We start from the raw sequence: 22656 nt of genomic DNA on the forward strand, positions 1-22656 counted from the left end.
ACATTGCAGCAACCAAGACAATATGGATTCACGTGGCCTTCAGCAGTTTTCAGAAATAGTGCTGACAGTTTTCAGAAACAGTGTGTAGATGTATATTTACAGCAAGACAATAATCAGTCATCAACCTTATTGAAAGCCCCAAAATTTCAAAGAATAAACAACAGAAATATATTGGAAGGTGAAAGAAGATAGAGAAAGAGATGCGGAGCTAATAGAAGGCGATGAACAATATTGGAATAATTTGTCAGAAGAAGAACTGCATAACATCGACAACATGATGGAAGCCTGAAGAGCTAGCCGTAAAATTAGCATAAGTTTAATAACATAATATAAAATGATGTATTCCCAGACAGAAATGTCAACATCTTTGTAGATCCCGCTATAATGACATAAGAGTAAATAAATAAAAGTACCTGATTCATTATGGACATTTCATACACAAAATGTCCTTATAATTAAGAATGAATAGTTATAGGCCATTTTTGTTAAAACTTCCAAAGAAAAAAGCCCTTTGGTCCGTTTAGCGTCTATTAAGGACCCCGTACCCTGTTTTTAAAATACATTGATATTATCTACATTAAAGGAATGGAGTGAGTTTAGCCTTCTTAATACGCTAGCAATAATGTGGTTCAAATTCGCCTCTGGCGGGAATAGAACCTAAGACCTTTCACTTACAAGTGAATAAGAATATTACTAAACCATAATACTAAGTGGCTAAATACATTGAATTTGATACTTTAGAATAAGAACACTTTTAAATGGTATTGAGACCGAAATAAAATATAGAATAAAATTGGGGGTTTTAATGGAAAACTTTCGATACTATTTACTTTAACGAAAAATGACATTTTTATTTTAAATAGTTACTTATGGTACTATTCACTTACAAGACCTTTCTATTTTTTTTATTAAAACTCAAAAATTTTAAATCATTTTAATTAGTTTTTCTATCAAATTAAAACGTATGAAAACCGACAAGCTGTGCCAATTTAACAATTGTGACCGGCTGCGTCAATTTAACAATTGTGACACAGCTGTCCATGTATCTTCGACCAAACGAGGTATCAAACTTTCCACTTTCAAGTACCATGCTCAAAAGCATGTTACGATGTTGGCATTGCATTGATTCCCCCCACCCATTTGTTGCTACCTATGATTTGGTATTTTTTTGTATTACTTTTCTTTCGGTATTTTACAACTTTATCAAATCAAAAACTCATAAGAGCTTATCTTTGTGATTAAACAAGCACAATCAAGTTACTGTGTAACTTATCAGGAATCTAATTTTGTTCATAAATGATATTTAGATGGTGAAAACAAGCAATTATGACACGTACATGGTAAAAGTTCTTTAATCACAAATTTGTAGACAAGTAAATGCACCCTAACATGCACATAACGATTGTTCTTGCAAGAGTGATCCAGGGTACCTGGCTCATTTGGAGTTTACTATGAGTTATAACTTATATTCATCTTCTACTTATAAATAAAAAAAATTTAAGTTATAGCCCTTGTAGATAGTAAGTAAGATATTAACTTATTTTTCAGTTTCTTGTAAATACATTGTTGTATTAAAATTTTTTGAAAGCCTTTTTTTTTTTTTTTTATCTTTCAGAATATCTCCAAGCAATCAAAACTAGGACATGCCCTGCCACGAGAGGTGTGCATTTTAGTGCAATATTTCCTAGCGTCATTCAAAAGGTTTCAGAATGGAACAAGCTCAACTAATAATATGCCTTGATATTAAAAAGGGCTAATGTTAGAGGGATCAAATTTTCAAACTAAATTTGTAAACCAAATGACGTGTCATTAATAGAAAATAAATACGTTAATAAATATTTAAGTAATAATTCAATCATCGACATCCACCTCATTTGGTTTACAAAATTTAGTTTAAAAATTTATTTTCTCTAGTATTATCCTTTTTTTAAAAAAAAAAGAGAAAAAAAAGGTGTTTGCCCAAAAAAAAAGAAAAAAAAAAGGACAACTGTGGTCAACAGGGACATGACTGGGAAATAACTAAAATATAACGGCAATAAAGGAAATGCGCCATCTATAATAAGAGTTGTTAATATATAAAGGGATAGGGGCAGAACTTGAGAAGTCAAAAAAATTTCTCTTACATTTTCAGTTCATTTCGCATCGTTGTTCGAAAGGGCCAACCCCCCGAGACTCGAGAGAGAGAAACAAACTCGGGCACACTCAGTGAGTCACGGCCCAGAAAAAAAGACAGACAAACAAGAAGCTCCTCTTCCTCCACTACCTTGATTCTCACCCTTATCGACTCCATGAGGGAGGTCTCACTGCCCTGAAACGACAGCTTTGCTCCCTCCCACGAAGAGATGGCCCAAAAGCTCGAGCAGCTGCTCAAGGAGGTGGGATCGAAGCTTGAGACCCCTCATTCTTCCAAAGACGCTCTCGTCAAGCTCTTAAAGGTTTTGCATTTCTCTAATTCCTTATTTTGTGTACCCAATTTTTCTTCTCCTTCGGAATTATTACTCAAAAACTTCTCCTGTTTCGCGGAAATTGACGCTCGGTAACGTTTAGTTATTTTAGTTATTTTCTGTTTGGTTGCTACGAAACCGGTGAAAAGAAAGCGAAAGTTAGTACTACAAATTTTGAGTTCCGTTCATTTTATCTCCTTGGTAATTTCTTCGTCGAGATTGAAATTCTCGGCTACAGCATATAAATTAACTAGTTCAATTAGGGTTTTGGTGAGGAGATTAAACATAGTTAGCCTTAAGATTTCAAATTACACTTCTTTTTTGGATTTTAGGGATTCAACCGAGTGTTCAGTGAACTTTCTCTTTTTAGAAGTTTTGATTTTCTTAAATTTGAACAAGTTTGGGGGACAATTTCTCTGATTTAGGGTTAATATACATGCCCTCGTGCTGTGTGGTGGCTGGTTATGTCTGTGGTATTTAGATGCGAAAGAAGTGAGTGGAAGAAACAAAATCGGGATTCCAAGTATTATGTTCACTTGTGAGACTGCTCCAGATTTACTTGTGGAAAGATTCTAGATTTTCTTTATAACTGGGAAAAAAGTACATGACTTGACATTGAATTCTCATGATTTGTTAAATTTAAGCACATCCGATGACAAAAAAACATTTTTGCTAGTTGTTTTGCAATGTGCCAACTATCAGTCCAAATGTGAAAGCGTACTGTACCCATTCTATGTGATAAATATTTCAGTGACCTAATGTAGTTAGAAGTTTGAACTTGGTAATATTGGAAACTGGAGAATGGTGTCGCACTTAAGAGGATCTTGATGGCTTTGTCAATAAGGTTTGCTCTAAAAAATTATACCACAATGGTGCACTGGTGCTTGGTTAAGTAGTGATGCAATTGTAATGACGTTTGACTAAATGTTCTGTTATGTCTCGTTGGAAGTTTTATCCTGTGTTTATGTACGGTTCTTTCAGTTTACTCAAAATTTTAGTTTGTTTATAGCCAGTAGTGGAATAGAAATATAGGTTTGTCATTCTGAATTGCAAAATGACTATAAAAATCATGGAAATTTCAATGTTATTTTATATTTTCTCGTGATGATAAGAACAGATCTTTATGATTTCATCTTTTCTGTTAATCCATTGTTCCACCAATTAATGTCTGTTGCAATTTTTCAGTTTCAAACGATACCCTGAACATTCTTCTGATAATCAGTAAAGTGGATGCATATAATTGTGTGACTTGTGTAATTTGCATGTAAATTTAGGTTGAATTTAAGATGCTATTATTATTGATTATTTTCTTCCAACTTGCAGCAAGCTGCATCATGTCTTTCGGACTTGGATCAAGCACCTCCAGCGTCTATGTTGGAGTCAATGCAGCCTTTGCTTAATGCAATTGTCAAGCCAGAACTGTTGAAGCATCAAGATAGAGACGTCAAGCTTCTAGTTGCAACTTGTATTTGTGAGATAACTCGGATTACTGCACCTGAAGCTCCTTATAGTGATGAAGTGCTAAAGGTGCATTTATTTTATTAAGTCAGCTGGTTAAAGGATATACTGCGTTTTCATTTTGTCAATGTGTACTCTCAGTCTCACCTGATTGTTCCGAATATCTTTGCAGGATATATTTCACTTGATTGTGGGAACTTTTAGTGGATTGAAAGATACAAGTGGTCCATCATTTGGTAGAAGAGTACTCATTTTGGAGACTCTTGCCAAATATAGGTCATGTGTTGTAATGTTGGACCTCGAATGTGATGATCTGGTGAATGAAATGTTCAGTACATTTTTTGCAGTTGCCAGGTTTGTTTTGTTTCTTGTAATTATATGTATATGACTTTGAATTTTGAGGAATATCTTGTTATCATATCCTTCAAAGCATATGATCATCTCTCTAAAGGTGTTCCTTTCTTTTCACTGTGTTTCATGAGTTAATTTATTTTGATTAAGTTTCTTGAACTCTATAATCTATGTTGCTATATATTTCCAAGATAATGTCTATAGATCAGTCTGATAATGGGCATCAATTGGTTGGTTAGTTTCAAAAATAGCTTTCCTATAATGATAGAACAAAGATGCAATACTTGAAACAAGAGAACATTTATTGCATAAAATGTGAATCCTTCAAATAGAAAGTTAACATGGGATACAACTAGTAGCAACACATGTTATCTGCTAAAACTTAAAAGTGCCCAGGGAGGGGGTGGTTGGGTTGCTGTTAATTGGTTGACTGCGTTTCTTTCTTCTTTCTAAATGTTTATTATTGAAGGAATAGTTTCTGCTTCAATTTAATAATTAATGTCTTGAAATTTGTCACATATGCAGAGATGATCACCAAGAAACTGTTTTGTCATCGATGCAAACAATCATGGTTGTGCTCTTAGAAGAGAGCGAGGAATTGCGAGATGATCTTTTGTTTATTGTATTGTCTATATTAGGTCGTAATAGAAGTGTAAGAATCTTCTCTATTTTCTGGTCTATGGAATTATTTTTATAGTTTTTCTGGGTCAAGTTGCATTGTGTGCTGACCTTGTGAAATTCAAATACTAGGATATCACTGTGGCTGCTAGGAGGCTTGCCATGAATGTTATAGAACAGTGCGCAGGAAAGCTTGAATCTGGCATTAAACAATTTCTTATATCATCAATGTCAGGAGACAACAAGTCTGAGAATCATCAGATTGATTACCATGAAGTCATCTATGATGTATATCGTTCTGCTCCCCAAATCTTATCAGGAGTTGTCCCATACCTAACAGGAGAGTTACTGGTACATACTAATCCAATGTCTGACATTTCACCTCTTCATACTACATGACATGGATATTTTTAGTTGGATGAACAAATTTAAAGTAAAATTTTGAACATCTGCAGACTGATCAGCTAGAAACTCGTTTAAAAGCCGTTAGTTTAGTTGGAGACCTATTCTCTCTGCCAGGCTCTACCATCTTTGAAGCCTTTCAGCCAATCTTTTCAGAGTTCTTGAAGAGGTTGACTGATAGAGTTGTGGAGGTTCGCATGTTGGTCCTCCAACATGTCAAGAGCTGTATGCTGTCAAATCCTTTCAGAGCTGAAGCTCCCGAAATAATTTGTAAGTTCTTTGGAGTATTTAGCTGCATGCTGTCAAATCCTTTCATATCTTTCACCTGCTGATTGTGGGCTGAAATAACATTTTCTAGCTGCCCTCTGTGACCGGCTATTGGACTTTGAAGAAACAGTACGAAAGCAAGTTGTTGCTGTAGTTTATGATGTGGCATGTCATGCCCTGAGTTCCATTCCGCTAGAAACTATAAAACTGGTTGCAGAGCGCCTTCGAGATAAATCTGTATATACACTTGTCCCTTTTATCTTCATTTGTGTCCATTTAGTTTTTTTTTTCCTGTCCATTTTTCATAATGCTCCATTTTCCCCTTCTCAGCTACTTGTTAAAAAGTATACCATGGAGAGGTTAGCTGAGATATTCAGGGTTTATTGCACAATGTGCTCTGATGGTCCACTCCTATCCAGTGATTTTGATTGGATTCCTGGGAAGATTCTGAGATGTTTTTATGACAAAGATTTCAGGTAAGCCCTTCAGGGTTTCAATTGTTTATTGGAAGTTTGCGTAGTCCAATATGATATATATAGGCTTTACTGTTTCCATTGTACAGCAGTAGCAGATTGTGATATTTGGAAAATGGTAGGAGGAACCAAGTAATGATAGGTCCAAGATCTTGATGTATATCTAGTTCGTCCTTGTTGTGAGATTTTTATTTATTTATTTAATATATTAATTAATAAAATGCGTTATAAGAAAATTCTGATTCACTCGCTGACTTTTTTTTGTTTGTCAAATGGTTTGATTAAAGATCTATTAACTACTTTTCTACATGATGATTTGCCTTTTTAAAATAACCAAGGTTCCTAGATCGACACCTGACACAGGTTGTAATCTACTAATACTATGCATGGGTAGTCTATCATGTTTGTTGTTGAGATTCAGGTTCTGACAACTGCAAGTGCAGAAACTCAAATTGTTTACAGTGAATGGTCATGATTGTATTGATGAGCAACACATTAGATTTATTGTCGAGTGGTAGCTTTAATAGTATTTTATATTTTGGGGTTTTCCCACTTGCTACCTTCTTTTTGAGTCTGAATGTTGAGCACTTAATTTTTGAGCACTTCAATTTTGCAGATCTGATACAATTGAAAGTGTTCTCTGTGAGTCCCTGTTCCCAACTAACTTTTCAGTAAAAGATAAAGTTAAACATTGGGTGAGAGTCTTCTCAAGATTTGATAAAGTTGAGGTTAAGGCTCTTGAGAAGATTCTGGAGCAGAAGCAGAGGTATGTTGTTAATGCTTGGATTGGATACCAAGCTACGACTTTCAATACTCCTCAACTTTTTGATCTTGGCATTTGATGATTTGCAAACTGATTTTCAGGGGATTTCTTCTTGGATTGCAGGTTACAACAAGAGATGCAGAAGTATCTGGCACTTAAGCAGATGCATCAGGTTAGCAAATACTCCAAGTTTGAACTGTGCAATGTCATATGATGTCCCAAGCAATGTGACTGGTTAGTCTGGTTGTGATTCAAATGCAGGATGGTGATGCTCCTGAGGTCCAAAAAAAAATTCTCTATTGCTTCCGTATAATGTCACGGTTGTTTGCTGATCCAGTTAAGGCTGAAGAGAGTTTTCAATTTCTTGATCAACTGAAAGACGTTAACATCTGGAAGATCTTAACAAATCTTGTTGATCCAAACACTGGCTCCCAGCAAGCTTGCACCTTACGGGTAAGGAGTAACTCACTCACTATTGTAATGTTTTATAGTAAGTTATTTAACGATAAAAAGCGGCAAAAATGGTTTGCACTAGCAAGGCAACCCCTATCTGAAATCAAATGCCTCATGCTTTACTCTCATTCTGCCATTGCATCAACATAATGGGTGTCAATCTCACCACATTGGAAATATAATTGTTACATCAACAACTTTAGCTAGTTGACACCACCACCTCCAACAGGGCAAAACACACACACAAAGACAACTAATTTGCTGCCTATATGCATTAAACTTCCTATCATATCCCACCTTCATCAGTGCGTGACTGCATGTCTATCCTCAACACATAGCTTTACAATTCTATGACCCGTCTAGTTTTTCTCCATTGTTCTTGCTTGATACAGCTGTAGTGGAAAGTGTTCAAGGAAGTTAGAGCTAGTTGGGTTATTGCAAAGGGTTTTTTCGAGCTTCTAAGCACCAAGTTTGAGGCTTTAGGGAAGGGTAAGAAAGCTAGAGCTTTGTGGGGCAGTGAGGATTATAAGGGAGTGGGAGTAGAGGAACTATGGGGTAGAGTAAGATACTGGGCAGCCCTATGGGCATCAGTTTTGAATGAGTTCAGGGAGTTCAGGGATTATTCTCTTTCTTATATAGTGAATGGATGTCTTAGCAGCTGTAAAATGAATTTGGTTCAGCTTTATTTACTTGTAAAGTAGTCCTACTTGAGAGGTCCTAGCTAGTCTTGCTAGTTGTTTGATTTCTTATCCATTTGTTGTAATTCCTTCTATTGTTTTAATAAAATTCTATCATTTCGTCTCCAAAAAAAAAAGTAGCCTGGTATAGGATATGATTTCTGAACCTAATTTTCTCTCAGCTTTCTTATTTTGTATTAGGACATGGAAACTGCATGTTGAGGTTGTATTTAAATTGATATTCATCCAAACGTTCTTTTATTTGCAGGATGATTTGCTTAGGATTCTAGGTGAAAAACACCGACTATATGATTTTCTTAGCACTTTCTCAGTGAAGTGTTCTTATCTACTTTTCAACAAAGAGCATGTAAAGGAAATTCTTCTGGAGGTTCTTGTACACAAATCTACCGCAGATATGAAATATGTGCAATCTTGCATGAATATTTTGGTGGTAAGGATACAATTCTTACTATCGCTCTTGTAGACAAATCTGTAAAATGTTTGCTCTGATTACTATCTGCTCAAGCTAGTGAACAACACTTTTCCCCTGGTCTGTGGATCAACAACTATGTCCCATATTTGTGCATACTTTTGCTTTCTTGTATTATTATATTATCTGTCAGGGACCTCAGGGTCAAATTTTTTTATCAGTTGAGATTGGAGGTGCTTACAATGCTATCATCTTTGGCCTCATATATTATAGTTAGCAAGAATTTCCAGTTTCATTCCCCCAAAATTTAATGTTATTTGAGCATTTTCAAGTCTAAATCCTAATTCTCTTCTAATGTATTTTCAGATTCTTGCACGCTTTAGTCCATTACTACTCAGTGGGACAGGAGAAGAACTAGTAAATTTGCTTAAAGACGATGATGAAACCATAAAAGAAGGGGTTTTGAATATTTTAGCAAAGGCTGGTGGTACCATCCGGGAGCATCTTGCAGTGTCATCAAGGTCCAATTGTTGGAAATTGAACTATTATGCTATTCCCCTCGTATATATTGCTCATTGTTGTCCTATATTTATCTTGCAGTTCCATAGACCTTGTATTGGAGAGGTTGTGTTTGGAGGGCAGTCGAAGACAGGCAAAGTATGCTGTACATGCCCTCGCAGCGATAACAAAGGATGATGGACTTAAATCACTCTCTGTTCTATACAAGGTTTAAGATTAGTGTTACTTTATGTGCACAATTAGATCCTCTTAAATTGTATAATATTATGATAATGTTAGCAGTTGGGAAGTTGATATTTCTCAATTTGCAGAGGCTTGTGGATATGCTGGAGGAGAGGACACATTTGCCTGCTGTACTACAATCTCTGGGGTGTATAGCTCAGACTGCAATGCCAGTTTTTGAAACTAGAGAGAAGGAAATTGAAAAGTTTATACTTGAAAATATCCTAAAGTGCGATAATGTATGCCTCTCTAATTCACTGAACTTGTGATATATCTTTAATTTTATGACACGATGATAATTTGTTTTCTTGCGTATGCTTTACTTTTCAGAAATCAGGTGACTATAAAATTGCATCCTGGGATGACAAAAGTGATCTTTGTTTGCTAAAGGTTGGTCAATTTTGAGAGATTTTTATTTTTATTTAACTTATAGAGTTGTGTGGGTTTAATTTCTTTGTTCATTTTGATCCTCCAAAAGGAATTAGGTAACTTTTTCAGGATATATTAGTGTAATACAGTGACTCTTTGGATTTAATACTGCAAGCTCCTTATACATTGGGTTGCTCTTTCATTTTTCTTGGTTTTTTCTTTTTTGAATTGTAGATATATGGGATAAAGACATTAGTGAAAAGTTATTTGCCTGTCAAAGATGCTCATGTTCGCTCTGGCATTGATGGTCTGCTGGAAATCTTAAGAAACACACTTTCTTGTGGAGAAATATCAAAAGACATAGAAACAAGGTAAGTTCAAAATTGTACATTTTCTGGTTATGGTTGAATCAGGTTGATCAATCTACTTCAGTTTGTTGTTTGTAATATGAGGCGTCAAATTTCATGTAAAGTTTTTGTGATCTACAGTTCAGTTGACAAGGCGCATTTGAGGCTTGCTTCTGCAAAGGCGATTCTTCGTCTGTCCAAGCACTGGAATCATAAGATACCGGTTGATATCTTCTACTTAACCTTGAAGACTTCAGAGGTGGAGTTTTTCCGGTTAATCTTTTCAGTATTACTTGCTGTATTTTTTGTTTTTGTTATGTTTTTCCTAATACAAGTACTTAATTGTCGTATTCATGCAACTGGATGTCTATTTTTGTCTTTATTTATTTGTTTATTGTTTTTGGTCTTCTAGATTAGTTTCCCTCAAGCTAAGAAAATTTTCCTGAACAAAGTTCATCAATACATAAAGGACCGGCTTTTAGATGGAAAATACGCTTGTGCATTCTTTTTTAACACATCTGGATCAAAGTCAGTGGAGTTTCAAGAGGTATCGATACTAGGATTTATTCATTCAGAGTAATCATCCTTGTTTTAGCGTGTTTATTGGCTGAAGTTTGTATTTTGGTTGAAATGGCAGGAGAAACAGAATCTCGCAGACATTATTCAAATGTATCACCAAACAAAGGGGCGGCATCTCTCCATGCAGCAATCTGATGCCAATTCATTGACTGCTTATCCGGAGTACATCCTCCCATACTTGGTTCATGCCCTTGCACATCATTCTTGCCCTAATATTGATGAATGCAAGGATGTGAAAGCATTTGAGCCGATATACCGGTATTATATTCCCTCTGACATGCATTTATAGATATGTTTTATATGAAATCAGAGCTGAAATGATTGACAAAATGAGGCGGAATTATTCTATATCTGTAGATAAATGGTATCTTGGCATTTATTTTATTGTTAATGCTCATTCTCACTGAATTGTCGTTTTCTGTATTTTACAGGCAATTGCACTTATTTCTGTCTATGTTGGTGCATAGAGATGATGATGTCAAGTCAGAATCTAGTAGCAACATTGAAAAGGAGGATATTTCTGCTATAATCTCTATCTTTCAAAGTATCAAGTGCTCTGAAGATATATATGATGCAACAAAGTCAAAGGTTGATTATTAAACTTATTGTTGATACTGTTTTCTTTTTCAGGCTCTCTGAGCATATTCAATCATCAATCCCTCCCCCTGTTCAAGCTTACTTATGTGGTACTTTGAAATTTTCAGAATTCACATGGTATTTGTGACCTTGGGCTGTCAGTTACCAAGCGCTTATCCCCAAAGGAGTATGATTTACAAGGATTGCCTGCATCAGTTCCTCTACCTTCTATGTTGTACAAACAGTATGACAAGAAAGAAGGAGATGACTCTATGGTAAGGGATCCCTTTTCCTTTTTAAGTCGCTTGCTGGATAAGGCAGGTAATGATCAAGACCAGGTGCCTTGCCTATGTGTTGAGCATGCGGTTATAGTTTCTGGAATGAGAGATTAAACCCACATTTTAGACTTGGAAATTAGACTATTCTGATTTCTTGCTTGTGTACAACAGTTGAGAACTCAAAACAACATGACTTAAAAAGAAAAAAAACGTAATTATTTTCAAGAATGAGTCACTTTCCATGATATGTGATTGAGCCAGACTGCTTAAGATATTCTAATGCTTTGTGCTAAACTACTTGGGTTAAAGTTAAACCAACATCAAGTTTTTCTTGTAATATTTTGTTAATTTTGGTCATATTCTCAATTTCTTATGATACCAATTTAATGCTTATGTTTGATAGGCCAGTGAAGGGAAAACATGGTTGGCCGATGACTCTGCGGTGGCTCACTTTGAATCTCTTAAGTTAGAGTCTAGTGAGACGGTATGTTATAATACTGAAGAACACTTGCACTCTTGAAACGCTGTGATATTTGGTGTATCATTGATCTTTTAGTAACTTGTATGCTGTTTCTTACATCACAATAGGGACTTTCAGAGATTGCTGAAGATGAGCTTATGAAAGATGGTGAAAGAGATGGAGGTGAAGTGCCTTTAGGAAGAATTATAAAGCGCTTAAGATCTCAAAATTCCAAGGCTAAAAAGGCAAAAAAGAACAAGGCATCATCAGCTGATGCAGAGAATGCTGAAAATAGTGTTGATATATTGAAAATGGTCAGGGATATAAATTTGGATAATTTGGAAAAGCCTTCTAAGTTTGAGTCAAGCAACGGTCATGAAAATCTTCCAAGCAAGAAATCAAGAATGGATCTAAAGCACAAAAAGGAAAACAAAAGAAAATCTACTGAGGCAACGTCTGTCCCCATTCCTAAACGTAGGAGGTCATCATCCGCTCATGGTGCTTTCAGATCACCTAGAAGTACTTCAAAGTCTCCTCTAAGTGCTTCAGTAGACGATGTAGGCAATGTAATAATTTTATCATTTCAATCCATCGACATGAATGCTAGGATTCACCACAGCTCTAAAATAAAATGTCTATGCAGAGAAAACTGGTTCAAGGCACCGAGTCAGATTTGTTGGTTTCATGCTTCCGGAAGAATGCTACCTCCTCGTCACAACGTAAAGGCAGAGCCTCTGACCATGGTCTTAATGATGAGACAAATGAAGTTGGAGAAGCCAGTGACCGTGAAGTGAGTTCTCTTCCAACTTTTTTTATTCAAAATGCATAACATCATGGTTCTCTTAGCTGTTCAACATTGTAATAAACTTATGTTGTACCTTTATTGCAGGAGCCTAATGTGCTGGAGGCTGACAAGGATGACCTAAATAGTGATTTCAACTCTCCTGCAGGATCCATCAAGAAGCGGAAAAGAAAGAGCATTTCCGGTTTGGCAAAGGTAAGTTGATTTACACCTTCACATCCAACATCACAGTGGTGACGTCATTAAAACTGGCACACCTTCCTTTATGGTATCATTAGTATGTCGTTTCTGAACTGATGCAGTTTTCTATTTTCATCCGTAGTGCAAATTCAAGGAAAGTGGAAAAGATGTCGAAGACTTGATTGGTTGCAGAATAAAAGTTTGGTGGCCAATGGATAAGCGGTGAGTGCTCTAATAGACAATCTGCAGACAAGACATACAGATTGAAGCTTTCCTTTTTGCTGATTATTATACTCAAAAACTGCCCCTTTCATTTCTAATTTCTGTCTTACATTGCAACTATATGATTATGAACTAGTTTATAAGAACTAGAATATAAATAAGCACTAAAATACTTATTTGGCTTATTTTAAAATCTACAGATTTTATGAAGGCACGGTGAAGTCGTTTGATACGTTAAAGAGGAAGCATGTGGTAAGCTGCACTTTCTTTCCCTTATCATCTCTTGGATATACAGATAACCTGCTGTAAATGTACACATTTACTAATAATTTTCACTTGTTTATGTCACATGGAAGATACTGTATGAAGATGGAGATGTAGAAGTACTTCGGTTAGAAAAGGAACGGTGGGAGCTCATTGACAAAGGTCGCAAGCCCACAAAGGTGTGAAATTTTTTTATCAGAATTCTCTCCTCTAGCTGATAGCGCTCTGCAGTTCTACTTTACATTTCCAGTAAAGGAACAAATCATGACATAATTCTGACACATTACATGTTTCCTCATTTACAGAAGTTAAATTCGTCAAATAAATCCCCCTCAAAAGAAGTGTAAGTATGGTCTTTCTGATGCAAGCCTGTAGATTATATGTTCTTCAAAGTGATTCACCTAACGATTTTGGGGAATATTTGTTAGCCTTGAATGGGGATGTCTATGGTATGCCATCTCATTTTCTTCTCTTTTATTATTACAGGTCCCCTGGTCAAAAGAATAAGCCCACAGGTGGTTCGCGAGAGAACAAAAAACCAATTAAAACGTTAGTGAAGTTTGCATCCTTTGCTTATTTGTCCGATACTTTTTCTTTTTCTTAAAGATAAAAATTGTAATGTGATTGGTCTCTGATTTTGTAGAGTTAAAAGGAAAAGAACACCAAAGAAAAACTCGGCCAGGAAGAAGGGCGTATCAAAAAGAAATCATTGGGGAAGTAGGGACAAAGAGAGTTCTGAAGTATCGAATGATGAGCCTGCCCTTACATCTAAAATTGATGAAATCGACTCTGGTAAGATTTCTCATCAGTTTTCATCTTGATGCCATAGTGCTTGTGACATATGATATACCTATCTGTAACAGCAATGACATTCGGTGCAAAGGTCTGGGTGGACCTGTAAGAATTCTGACATGTAATGAAACGTAACGATGGCTGATCCATGTTTTGTTTGTGTATCTAATCTTAAATCAATTTCTTTTGCAGGTAGTTCAGAAGAAGAGAAAGCTGAAAAAGTGGACGAGAACGTGACAGATGAGGGGGAATCTGACACAGAAGTGAAGTTTGTTTCTGAAGGAAAAGGGTTGAAAGATGCGGAAGAAAGTCCAAATAATACCGAGGAATCTGATGAAGAGAATCCTGGTTCGGAAGGGATCCCTGCTGAAGACATGGACAGTATTCCACAAGATGCTGAAAATGGAACTGAGGAGATGCAACACTCAGAAGAGAAAGAAGCAGATGAACTAAGTGGAGGGTCAAGAGGGGTTAATGAGGAAGATCCGTCAGATTCTGAAGGGACTCAAGATAAAGATGATATTTCTGGTAGTCCCTTGAAGCAGGAGAAATCCCATGTAGAGCCTTCAAGTCTTTCTGATGCCGGAGATGACGAACTTTCTGATGATGAGCCTCTCGTACTCGCCTACAGCCTTGCTTTTTTTATTTTTTTATATTTTTATTATACAAAATGCTAAAGCTGTGTTAGTGGGCATATAAAAGTGAAATTCTTAGTTTTAATCGTCTTGTTTCTTGTGTGCCATGGATGCAGGGCAAGTGGACGCAACGAGTAGTGAAAAAAGGTTCAAAGCGAGTGCGATGACTGGTGGAGCCACTTTGTACCACTTTTACCTTGGGCTGGCTGCGGGGCTGTGAGTAATCTGTGGCGTTGCAGTATGGCGTGGGCGGTGAGGGAAGAATGAAGAATGAAGAAGGGTGGCCGGCAGCATTGATGTAGAATGTAAAAAAGACAGCGTAGGCATATAATATGCATATCCCACTGACTGTAGGTGAAGGAAGTGTTAAATGGTTGTAAACATTTTGGGTATCTTTAGCGACAGCGGTGACTGTACGTACTAGACCTGGGGACTTGGTAATGGTTAGCTGATAGATTTTGACATGCGATGAATGGGCTCTAGTGGAGTCTGAGTATAGTCTAGTTGACGCTAGTTTACCTCCACAACTTATGCTTGAATGGCCGCGACATGTACAGTAGAGTTTTATACGTGGGGATAATCGTGTGTTGTGTTTGTGTGTTAATTCTTGCTTGAATCCTAATAACATCCATGGAAGTGATAATTGGAGGGCTTTGTTTTATTTCTTCTTCTTGTTAGAGTTTCATGTCATTGTCGGTGGATTCATTTTTCTGATTAGCTAGCCTTGTTTGCAGACAGCGGAGTCCATTCCATGGAAAGACGCTTGTTTGTTTGTTTATATATTCTTTGCCCACTAGTACCACTGGGGCCACACTTATCATTTACGTTTACGTTTCCAAAATGAATGAAATGACATCAAGCGTCAACTCATCAGACGGTCCCCCCTAATCTATAGCTCACTCGGACCAGACCAGGTGTTGTGTGTATTGAGAAATTTTTTATTGTGACGGGAATACGGATAATACACTATGTGTTTTTATACAAGTGATGAAATTTTTTATTTTTTAGGTTATTAACTTTTTAGCATACATATTTCATCATTTGTACCATCTCGTGTGTCGGTTGCATTGAAAAATCTCTTGTGTGTGTCCTATCTTTGGTCAAGTCTTGACTGGCACGTGCCTGCGTTAATCCACTACTGATGCCATCATCAACTCCTCAGCCAACCATAGGGACCGGTTAGTCGGTATTCCCGCTTCCGCTGGCTGTCCAAGTGTCTCCTTATTTTGACGGTAAATAAAACCAGAAAACCCATTACTAATATTAAACCAGAGGGAGAGGGGGAGAGGGGGAGATGGAGAAGGAGAGGGCCATAAAATCCAGTTCCGTAGGATTAATTCAATATTAATTCTTGTTCATAAATCCTTAAAAACAAATCTCTACTGCCACTGCCTGACTGTCTGTGCCTGGTAAGTCAAGTGAAGTGATTCTCTTCTTTCTTTCTTTCTTTCTTTCTCTGGTTTTTGCTTTTCATGCTATGCTTCTAAATTACTGCACTTGTTCTCCACATATGATCATACAAATTAACTAGTTAATTATTTTTCTTTTTCTTTTTTAGTTTAATTTGTTCAGTGAGTGAGTGCTGGGTGGCTAATGGCTTTTCTTTCCTTGCAATGTTTTGGTTTTGCTGCCTTTGAGTTTCTTTGTAATAATATATATATATATATATATTTTTTTTTTTTTGATATAAAATGTGACATAGATGATCTGGTTGATCTGGTTATTGGTTGCTAAAACAAGCTTCTTTTTTCCTTTTCTGTTTTTAATTTTCTGCAAAGCCTCTGTCTTTTATTTTCACACACAAGTCAAGTGAACTATATGTATATTATTTATCGGTTTATTTTATGTGATCGATCTAAGATGTTCTTGAATAACCACACAGTTTTTTCTCAAATACACATGTTATTTTAAACTTGATTCTTAAAGTTATGTGGAATTGTTAGTAACTCCGCCTTTTCGTTTACTGAGTTTTTCTTCTTCTTTCACAAATATTCTGTAAAGTTCCATGGATATTGTTTGCTTTTTGTAAATGTAACCTTCAACGCCCTCTGGATGGATGTATGCTATTGCTGGGTTTCTTTTAAGACTTGGGTTGGGTACTTGCGTAGTGCAAAAGAGCATGATTAAGTCGGTGTTCTCGTGCATTTCTTTTCAAACTTGAAATGGTTAGATATGTCTGTGAGTAATGTGCAGAAGTTGGCAAATTTCTGGAAAGCGGAAAGGAAGTATGGGAGATTCATTGGGTTTGATAAAAGTTACAGTCGTGCAAGGGAAGGGACTGGTAATCCGGGATTTCAGGAGCAGCGACCCTTATGTTGTTGTCAAGTTGGGCAATCAGGTGAATTTGATGTCCTTATTTTTTTGCTCAACCGTTTTCATGAAGTTCATAGTTATGCTTTAATACTACGCGGCATGCACAGAGACACATATTCTTGTTCACAGACACACATGACTTTGTAGAACTCACCCTGAGCTGAGTGCATTGGATTGTCTTCGGGAGAATTTGTGTTACTTCCCTCATAAGCTTACTTGATAAATAACGGGGAAAAGAGTGGGACTTGAAAAGAGGATGGGAGACGGGGGAACTCAAACAAGTAACCTGTCCTTATATTCTAGGAAGGATGAGTGTCAGTTCCCCTTTTAACCAACGTTGAATCAAATTTCCTACAAATTATGTTGAGTGAAAGCAAGGTTACGCAATCTATCTTCTAGGCTTAATGACCTAGACCAAAAGATTCTGTTGATATGATTATGGTAGCAAGAGGGCTACCTCGCTTCTTTATTGTTTAGCCTTTCAACTGGAAGAAGTTAGTTTTACCAACTGATTGAGAACCTTTCATATTTCACTCAGTCTTTACTGTGGCCAGATTAATCTTGGACTGGATGTATGATTCCAATTTCCTTCAAATAGTTTATCAAGAGACCAAATTGTTTGAATTGATTCCTTCACATGCTAAGATTATAGTTGTTTTTCGATCGCGCACACTTCAACGATGTGCGGAATTGGAATATCCTGTTGTCTTTACTTCAAATTTCGTGTATGAGGAGGCCTTCACAGTTCTGGCATAACTATAGACTAGAATATCATTTGCGCGTTTCTTTGAGGGGCCTGTTTGTAAATAGGCTCAGAGTATCTCACGTATTAATTACTTTGGATGTGCATAAAGTTGTTTTACAATAAAAGTTGAACTTTGAAGCGACTCATTAGTATTATCTGTACCAGGAGGCAAAAACCAAGGTTATCAACAGTTGCCTCAATCCAGTTTGGAATGAAGAGCTAAGCTTCTTCCTTAAGGAGCCTATTGAAGTTCTAAGTTTGGTAAGTTGGGCATTTGAATTTGATGGTGGCCGGTTCTTCTGATGAGCTTAATATATTATGTTGTTGTGTTTGATAGTGTTTTGGCAAAATTAGACCATTACTTTTCCTTAATTTGTACATGTTTCGTTATTTCAGTTTTGGTTTTAGTCCAGTTATATTTTATTTTTCAGATTCTATTATGTTCACTGTTGTTTTGAAATCAATATTCCTGAGTAATTTTCTGATGATTGATTATATAGTTGATGAAAATAACTACTATTCCCATTACAACTCTTTTAGGCTTGTATGACATGACAAAAGGTCTTTTTCCATAGGAAGTGTTCGACAAAGACTTTCTGAAGACGGATGATAAGATGGGACATGCTCACCTCAGCCTTCAGCCAATAGTCTCCGCAGCTAGATTGAGACAGATTTTGCGTGTTTCATCCGGTGAGACAACATTAAGGAAGGTTGTCCCAGATGGTGAAAATTGCCTAGTTGGGGAAAGCTCCATCGCTTGTGTAGACGGTGAGGTGGTGCAGAGTGTTTGGTTGAGGCTTTGTGACGTCGAATCAGGGGAAATAGAACTGAAAATCAAGTTACCTAAAGCGCTGGTTGCTTAGTGCAGAATTCAGGATCGGCTTAGGTGTAGACCTCTAACAGTGGGAGAATGTAGCTTGGTCATTTTCTGTTGCAACTCCTCTAGGAAAACCTAGCATGAATATGTACCAGGCTACTAGCCCAGCTGCCCAAGGGGGGAGTAGGTTGTTTGAACTTGTGAAGACTCATTAATCTGGAATCCTGTGCATGTATAAATGTAATCTAGGTTTTATGGATAATGTAGAAACTCGAGGTTTTGCTTATTGATTAAGGGAGTGGCTAATCACATTCTCATCCATTTTCTCTGATTCATCTCCTTCTAATTAAGTAAACATGCAAAAGAACGACTCTATTTTCCGGCGTTGACTCGACTGAACTGAAAAACCTACAGCAAATAAAAGTTGGGCGCAAATATGAAGATTGGTCAGTTGGTCAGTATAGTATGCTCGCCCTTTTGGTCCAAGCTTGAATCCACCCTGTTCGCGTCAAGAATTTCCGTCGGGGATGTTTCTTGGCCGACGAGCACACAGCTCCCCGGGAGGTTGGCGCCGGTTGAGTACTGCTGTCGGGCTTCTGCTTCACTGTCGGGCTTTGTTGGGCAAGTCTCGTCGGGCAAGTCTTGTCGGGCGAGTCTTGTCGGGCAAGGCTGAAAGAGAAGGACAGAGTTAACTTTGAGAGGTGCCTTTGTGGGGCCTTAGGTGTAGGCCTTGAGGCTCACAATCAAGGTTAACTTTTAGGTGCTCAGGCGTGCCACTGCCATCTTCAGCATGACAGATGTAAAATGGATGTCGAGTTTTAGTTGTATATATGTATATATCCGAGAAACCGTGTTAGTTATAACAGGTGCCTTTGTCGGGCCTTAGGTGTAGGCCTTGAGGCTTCCCATCAATAACTAAACCAGTGCTCGAACACATCATATTTGTTCTCGTGATTGCAGGAGTTTTATAACTATTATACTTTTGATTACCCGAGTCCGAGAGGTAGAATAAACCCAAATAGGTGCCTTTGTGGGACCTTAGGTGTAGGCCTTGAGGCTTCTCATCAGAATTCGTTCTTGTACTCAAACTCTCTAGATCGCATAACGGAATGAATCCAAATGGATGCCTTTGTGGGGCCTTAGGTGTAGGCCTTGAGGCTTCCCATCAGAATCCATTCCATGCTTAAGCGTTCTATGATAATCATAATATAATAGAAATAAAACTAAAGGGTAGGTCGATTACTTGCGCCCCAAGTAACTTCGGACTTCTCGTTTATCAAGGACTGTCGTGGATGGGTTAAGTCCACATAAGGTTCTTTTTTATGCCTTGAGGCCAAGGACTTTTAACTGATCAGATTTGCATGCCCGAGGGCTTAGGACTTGGATCTGGTTTGAACACTGAAGATATATTCAAATCGGATCCAAGTACTGAGAAAGCCTTTTAATAGTCATATTGCTAGAAATAACTTGCATATAACTGGAAGTATACAACATATTGTTAGGCTTAATGAATGAAAAGACAAAAACAAAGCAAAGAAGGTCGAGCAAGGTTAAACCTTATCAGGTAAGGCTGCTCGTCTTGTAGGTTCCTATCTTTGTAGTTTTGTCAAGGGTCTGAAAGCTTAGAGAGAGAGAGAGAGAGAGAGAGAGAGAGAGAGAGAGAGAGAGAGAGAGAGGTTACAAAAGATGAATCGATACTACAGCAAGATTGAACAGGGTAGCAGAGCTATTACAAAGGTTTGAAAGAAGGTTTATCCCGCGAGGGATGAAGGCTTGTCCCGAGAGGGATGAAAGCTTGGGCTGACTACAGCTTCGTTTTGAAGGCAAATCTGGCTTTAAGCAGAGTTTGTGCTTGCATTTGTTTGTTTGATTGAGTGTCCTTATTCCTGGTTTCTCTTTCTTCTTATATAGACAACTCGGCTTGGCCTCCTGTAGCAGCAGCTTTGCCCGAATGCGGTTTGAGGGTGATGACTCATCAGCTATTTTACATGTAATGCCACCATAAAGTACTTTATGGGCTGTGCAGCTGGTCAGTCTATACCACTTGGCCCTTGGGTAGGTGAGCAAGTGGCCTTCATGAGCTGCACCAAGTCAGAAAAGGCCTTGTCTGCTTTTCTGGGTTTCGGCTGGGCTTTCCCTTTAGGCCTCCTTTTGGGCCAGCTCCTTTCTTGAGCCCAAAGTCAAGTTTTAATCCAAACACACCCCTCTATATTAGAGTATTATTTTGTCAAGAAAGACTGCTTTTCAAGTGAAACGTTTTTGTTTTGCGACGGAGGGAAAATATCTTATGGGGGGTTAGTTTGTATAATAGAATATTCGAATCACCACTGCAGTGGTAAAATGCACAGTATGGGACGTGCAGGTCCGCGTATCTTATTATATGAATTAACGGGAATAGTTGAAGAGGTTGCATTTCATTCATTCATTTTTTCAATAATGATTTGATATTTGGCTATATGATTTCATGACACTTAATTTAATGTTGTCAATTTACTGTGATAAGGTTATGTCCCTACTGAGCTATTGAAGCTCATCCCTCTATTGTTATGCAAGTATACGAACTAGACATTCAAAAGAGTAGACATGATGAGATCGGATTAGATGTGAGAATAGAATGTTTATTCATCTATTTACTATAGGTTGTAAAGAATTCTTGATTTGTTTGAGAATCATGAATTATTTTTACAAGAGGAATTTTTTTCCAACCCGTTTTAGTTTCCTTTTAATTATTTAGTTTTTTTTACTCATGTTTTGGATTCGGGTTCGAGTTTTTATTGTTGACCCCGGGTCCGAGGCTTGACATTTTTCGTGAGCAGAAAGGAGAACTTTATAAGGTGTTCAAAGCGGTTTTATGATTTATTGAGCAACAAATGTATGCTTAGTAGAATATTTAAGCCAAAAACTAAAAATAAGTGAAAAATACAATAGTGAGGACCAAAACATCGTCAAATGGGGTTCCACCCTACAGAATCTCATCGGAAAGTCTTCCCTTGATTTTCAAAATTTCACGCTAAGGTGAAGGTGAAAATAAATAAATTGAACGATGATTAATGTACGAATTTGCCAGACCGACTAAAAACCGTAAGTGTTAACCCACAGTTTTTTGTCGAAAATGCAAGTTTTTATTTTTGCAAAATATTTTCCGCGAGCATTAAGGAAAACTTTAGAAAGTATTTGGAAGCAAATTTACGATTTATTGAGCAAAAAAATTATATTTAGCAGAATATTAAAGCCGAAAACTAAAAAATAAATGAAAGATATAGTCTTAAAATCACACGTAGGTGAGACTTAAACAAAAAATAACAAAATTTTGTTTTGTTTAATAGTTTTTCATCCTCTTTTGGTTGAGAAAGATGGTTCTATTAATACGTAGTTTAGATTTATATAAAATAAGAATTAACAAAAAAAAAAAAAAAAGAGAAGTCACACGTATCTTTTTGGCACCCTTAAGAATTTGAATCATTTTTTTTACATTTTTGTTAATTTTTATTTTATTTCTCTTACCAGTACAACAAACTATCATATTCATGTTTTTCAAAATATATTTTTCCGTGCGTGGAGCCCAACTCGTTTTTTTAGCACCCGGGAGTTCCTCTCGTTCTGCGTGCGCAGAGCCTGCCTTGTCTTGTTTGCCCAGGTTCTTCTCGTTATGCATGTGAAGTGTTTGTATCATTGCATGCCAGAAGCCTGCCTATTTTACATCCACGGAGCCTCGTCGTTTTGGCATCCATGAAGTCAGCCTCGTTTTCCGTGTGCAAGGTTGGCCTCGATTTGTGCAACGTATCCCGCCTTATTTTCTGTGCACAAAGCTCACCTCGTTTTGCATTCTAGAATCTCACCCTTTTTTCTGTGAGTAGAGCCCGCCTTGTTCAACGTGTCATGGTTCGTCTCGTTTTGTGTGAGCTGAGTCCATCTCATTTTACTTGCATCGAGCGTACCTAACACCCATGTTTTTTTTTTTTGACAAAAATGCAAATTTTTTTTACTCAAAATATTTTTCTTGAGAATTAATTTAAACTGTTTAAGAAATTTTGAAGCAGTTTTATGGTTGATTGAGCAACAAACGTTTACTTGGTAGAATATTTAAGCCAAAAACTAGAAAAATACAATAGTGAGGACCAAAACATTGTCAAATGGGGTTCCACCCTCAAGAATCTCAATAGAAAGTCTTCCTTTAATTTTTAAAATTTCACGCTGAGG

General features: G+C 37.1%; 2 protein-coding genes across 3 annotated transcripts; both read left to right on the forward strand.

Annotated features, from left to right (window-relative positions):
* The first annotated feature begins 2102 nt into the window (after window positions 1-2102).
* Window positions 2103-15242, forward strand: LOC126623335 (sister chromatid cohesion protein PDS5 homolog A-like). The gene is made up of 34 exons (XM_050292190.1): window positions 2103-2435; window positions 3768-3971; window positions 4075-4256; window positions 4779-4905; window positions 5004-5222; window positions 5327-5543; window positions 5632-5777; window positions 5871-6016; window positions 6630-6779; window positions 6900-6948; window positions 7038-7229; window positions 8175-8357; window positions 8703-8857; window positions 8937-9063; window positions 9167-9316; window positions 9408-9467; window positions 9681-9817; window positions 9935-10052; window positions 10206-10340; window positions 10431-10630; window positions 10804-10960; window positions 11077-11223; window positions 11630-11710; window positions 11815-12252; window positions 12330-12476; window positions 12576-12683; window positions 12811-12890; window positions 13091-13142; window positions 13247-13333; window positions 13460-13497; window positions 13641-13703; window positions 13798-13946; window positions 14139-14563; window positions 14698-15242. The coding sequence occupies exons 1-34, from the start codon at window positions 2343-2345 to the stop codon at window positions 14746-14748; spliced, it is 5013 nt and encodes a 1670-aa protein (XP_050148147.1). The 5' UTR covers window positions 2103-2342; the 3' UTR covers window positions 14749-15242.
* Window positions 15243-15799: 557 nt separating this feature from the next.
* Window positions 15800-18784, forward strand: LOC126623336 (protein C2-DOMAIN ABA-RELATED 11-like). Of its 2 annotated transcripts, XM_050292193.1 has the most exons (4): window positions 15800-15990; window positions 16775-16919; window positions 17805-17900; window positions 18215-18784. In XM_050292193.1, exons 2-4 carry the CDS (start codon window positions 16809-16811, stop codon window positions 18500-18502), a joined length of 495 nt encoding a protein of 164 aa, XP_050148150.1. In that variant the 5' UTR covers window positions 15800-15990; window positions 16775-16808; the 3' UTR covers window positions 18503-18784. The 2 variants fall into 2 exon arrangements, with proteins under 2 accessions (XP_050148150.1, XP_050148148.1); XM_050292191.1 differs by lacking the exon at window positions 15800-15990 and having other exon boundaries at window positions 16767-16919.
* The last annotated feature ends 3872 nt before the right edge of the window (window positions 18785-22656 follow it).

This window comes from Malus sylvestris, chromosome 5 (assembly GCF_916048215.2).
Source record: "Malus sylvestris chromosome 5, drMalSylv7.2, whole genome shotgun sequence".
Classification (NCBI taxonomy): Eukaryota; Viridiplantae; Streptophyta; class Magnoliopsida; order Rosales; family Rosaceae; genus Malus; species Malus sylvestris.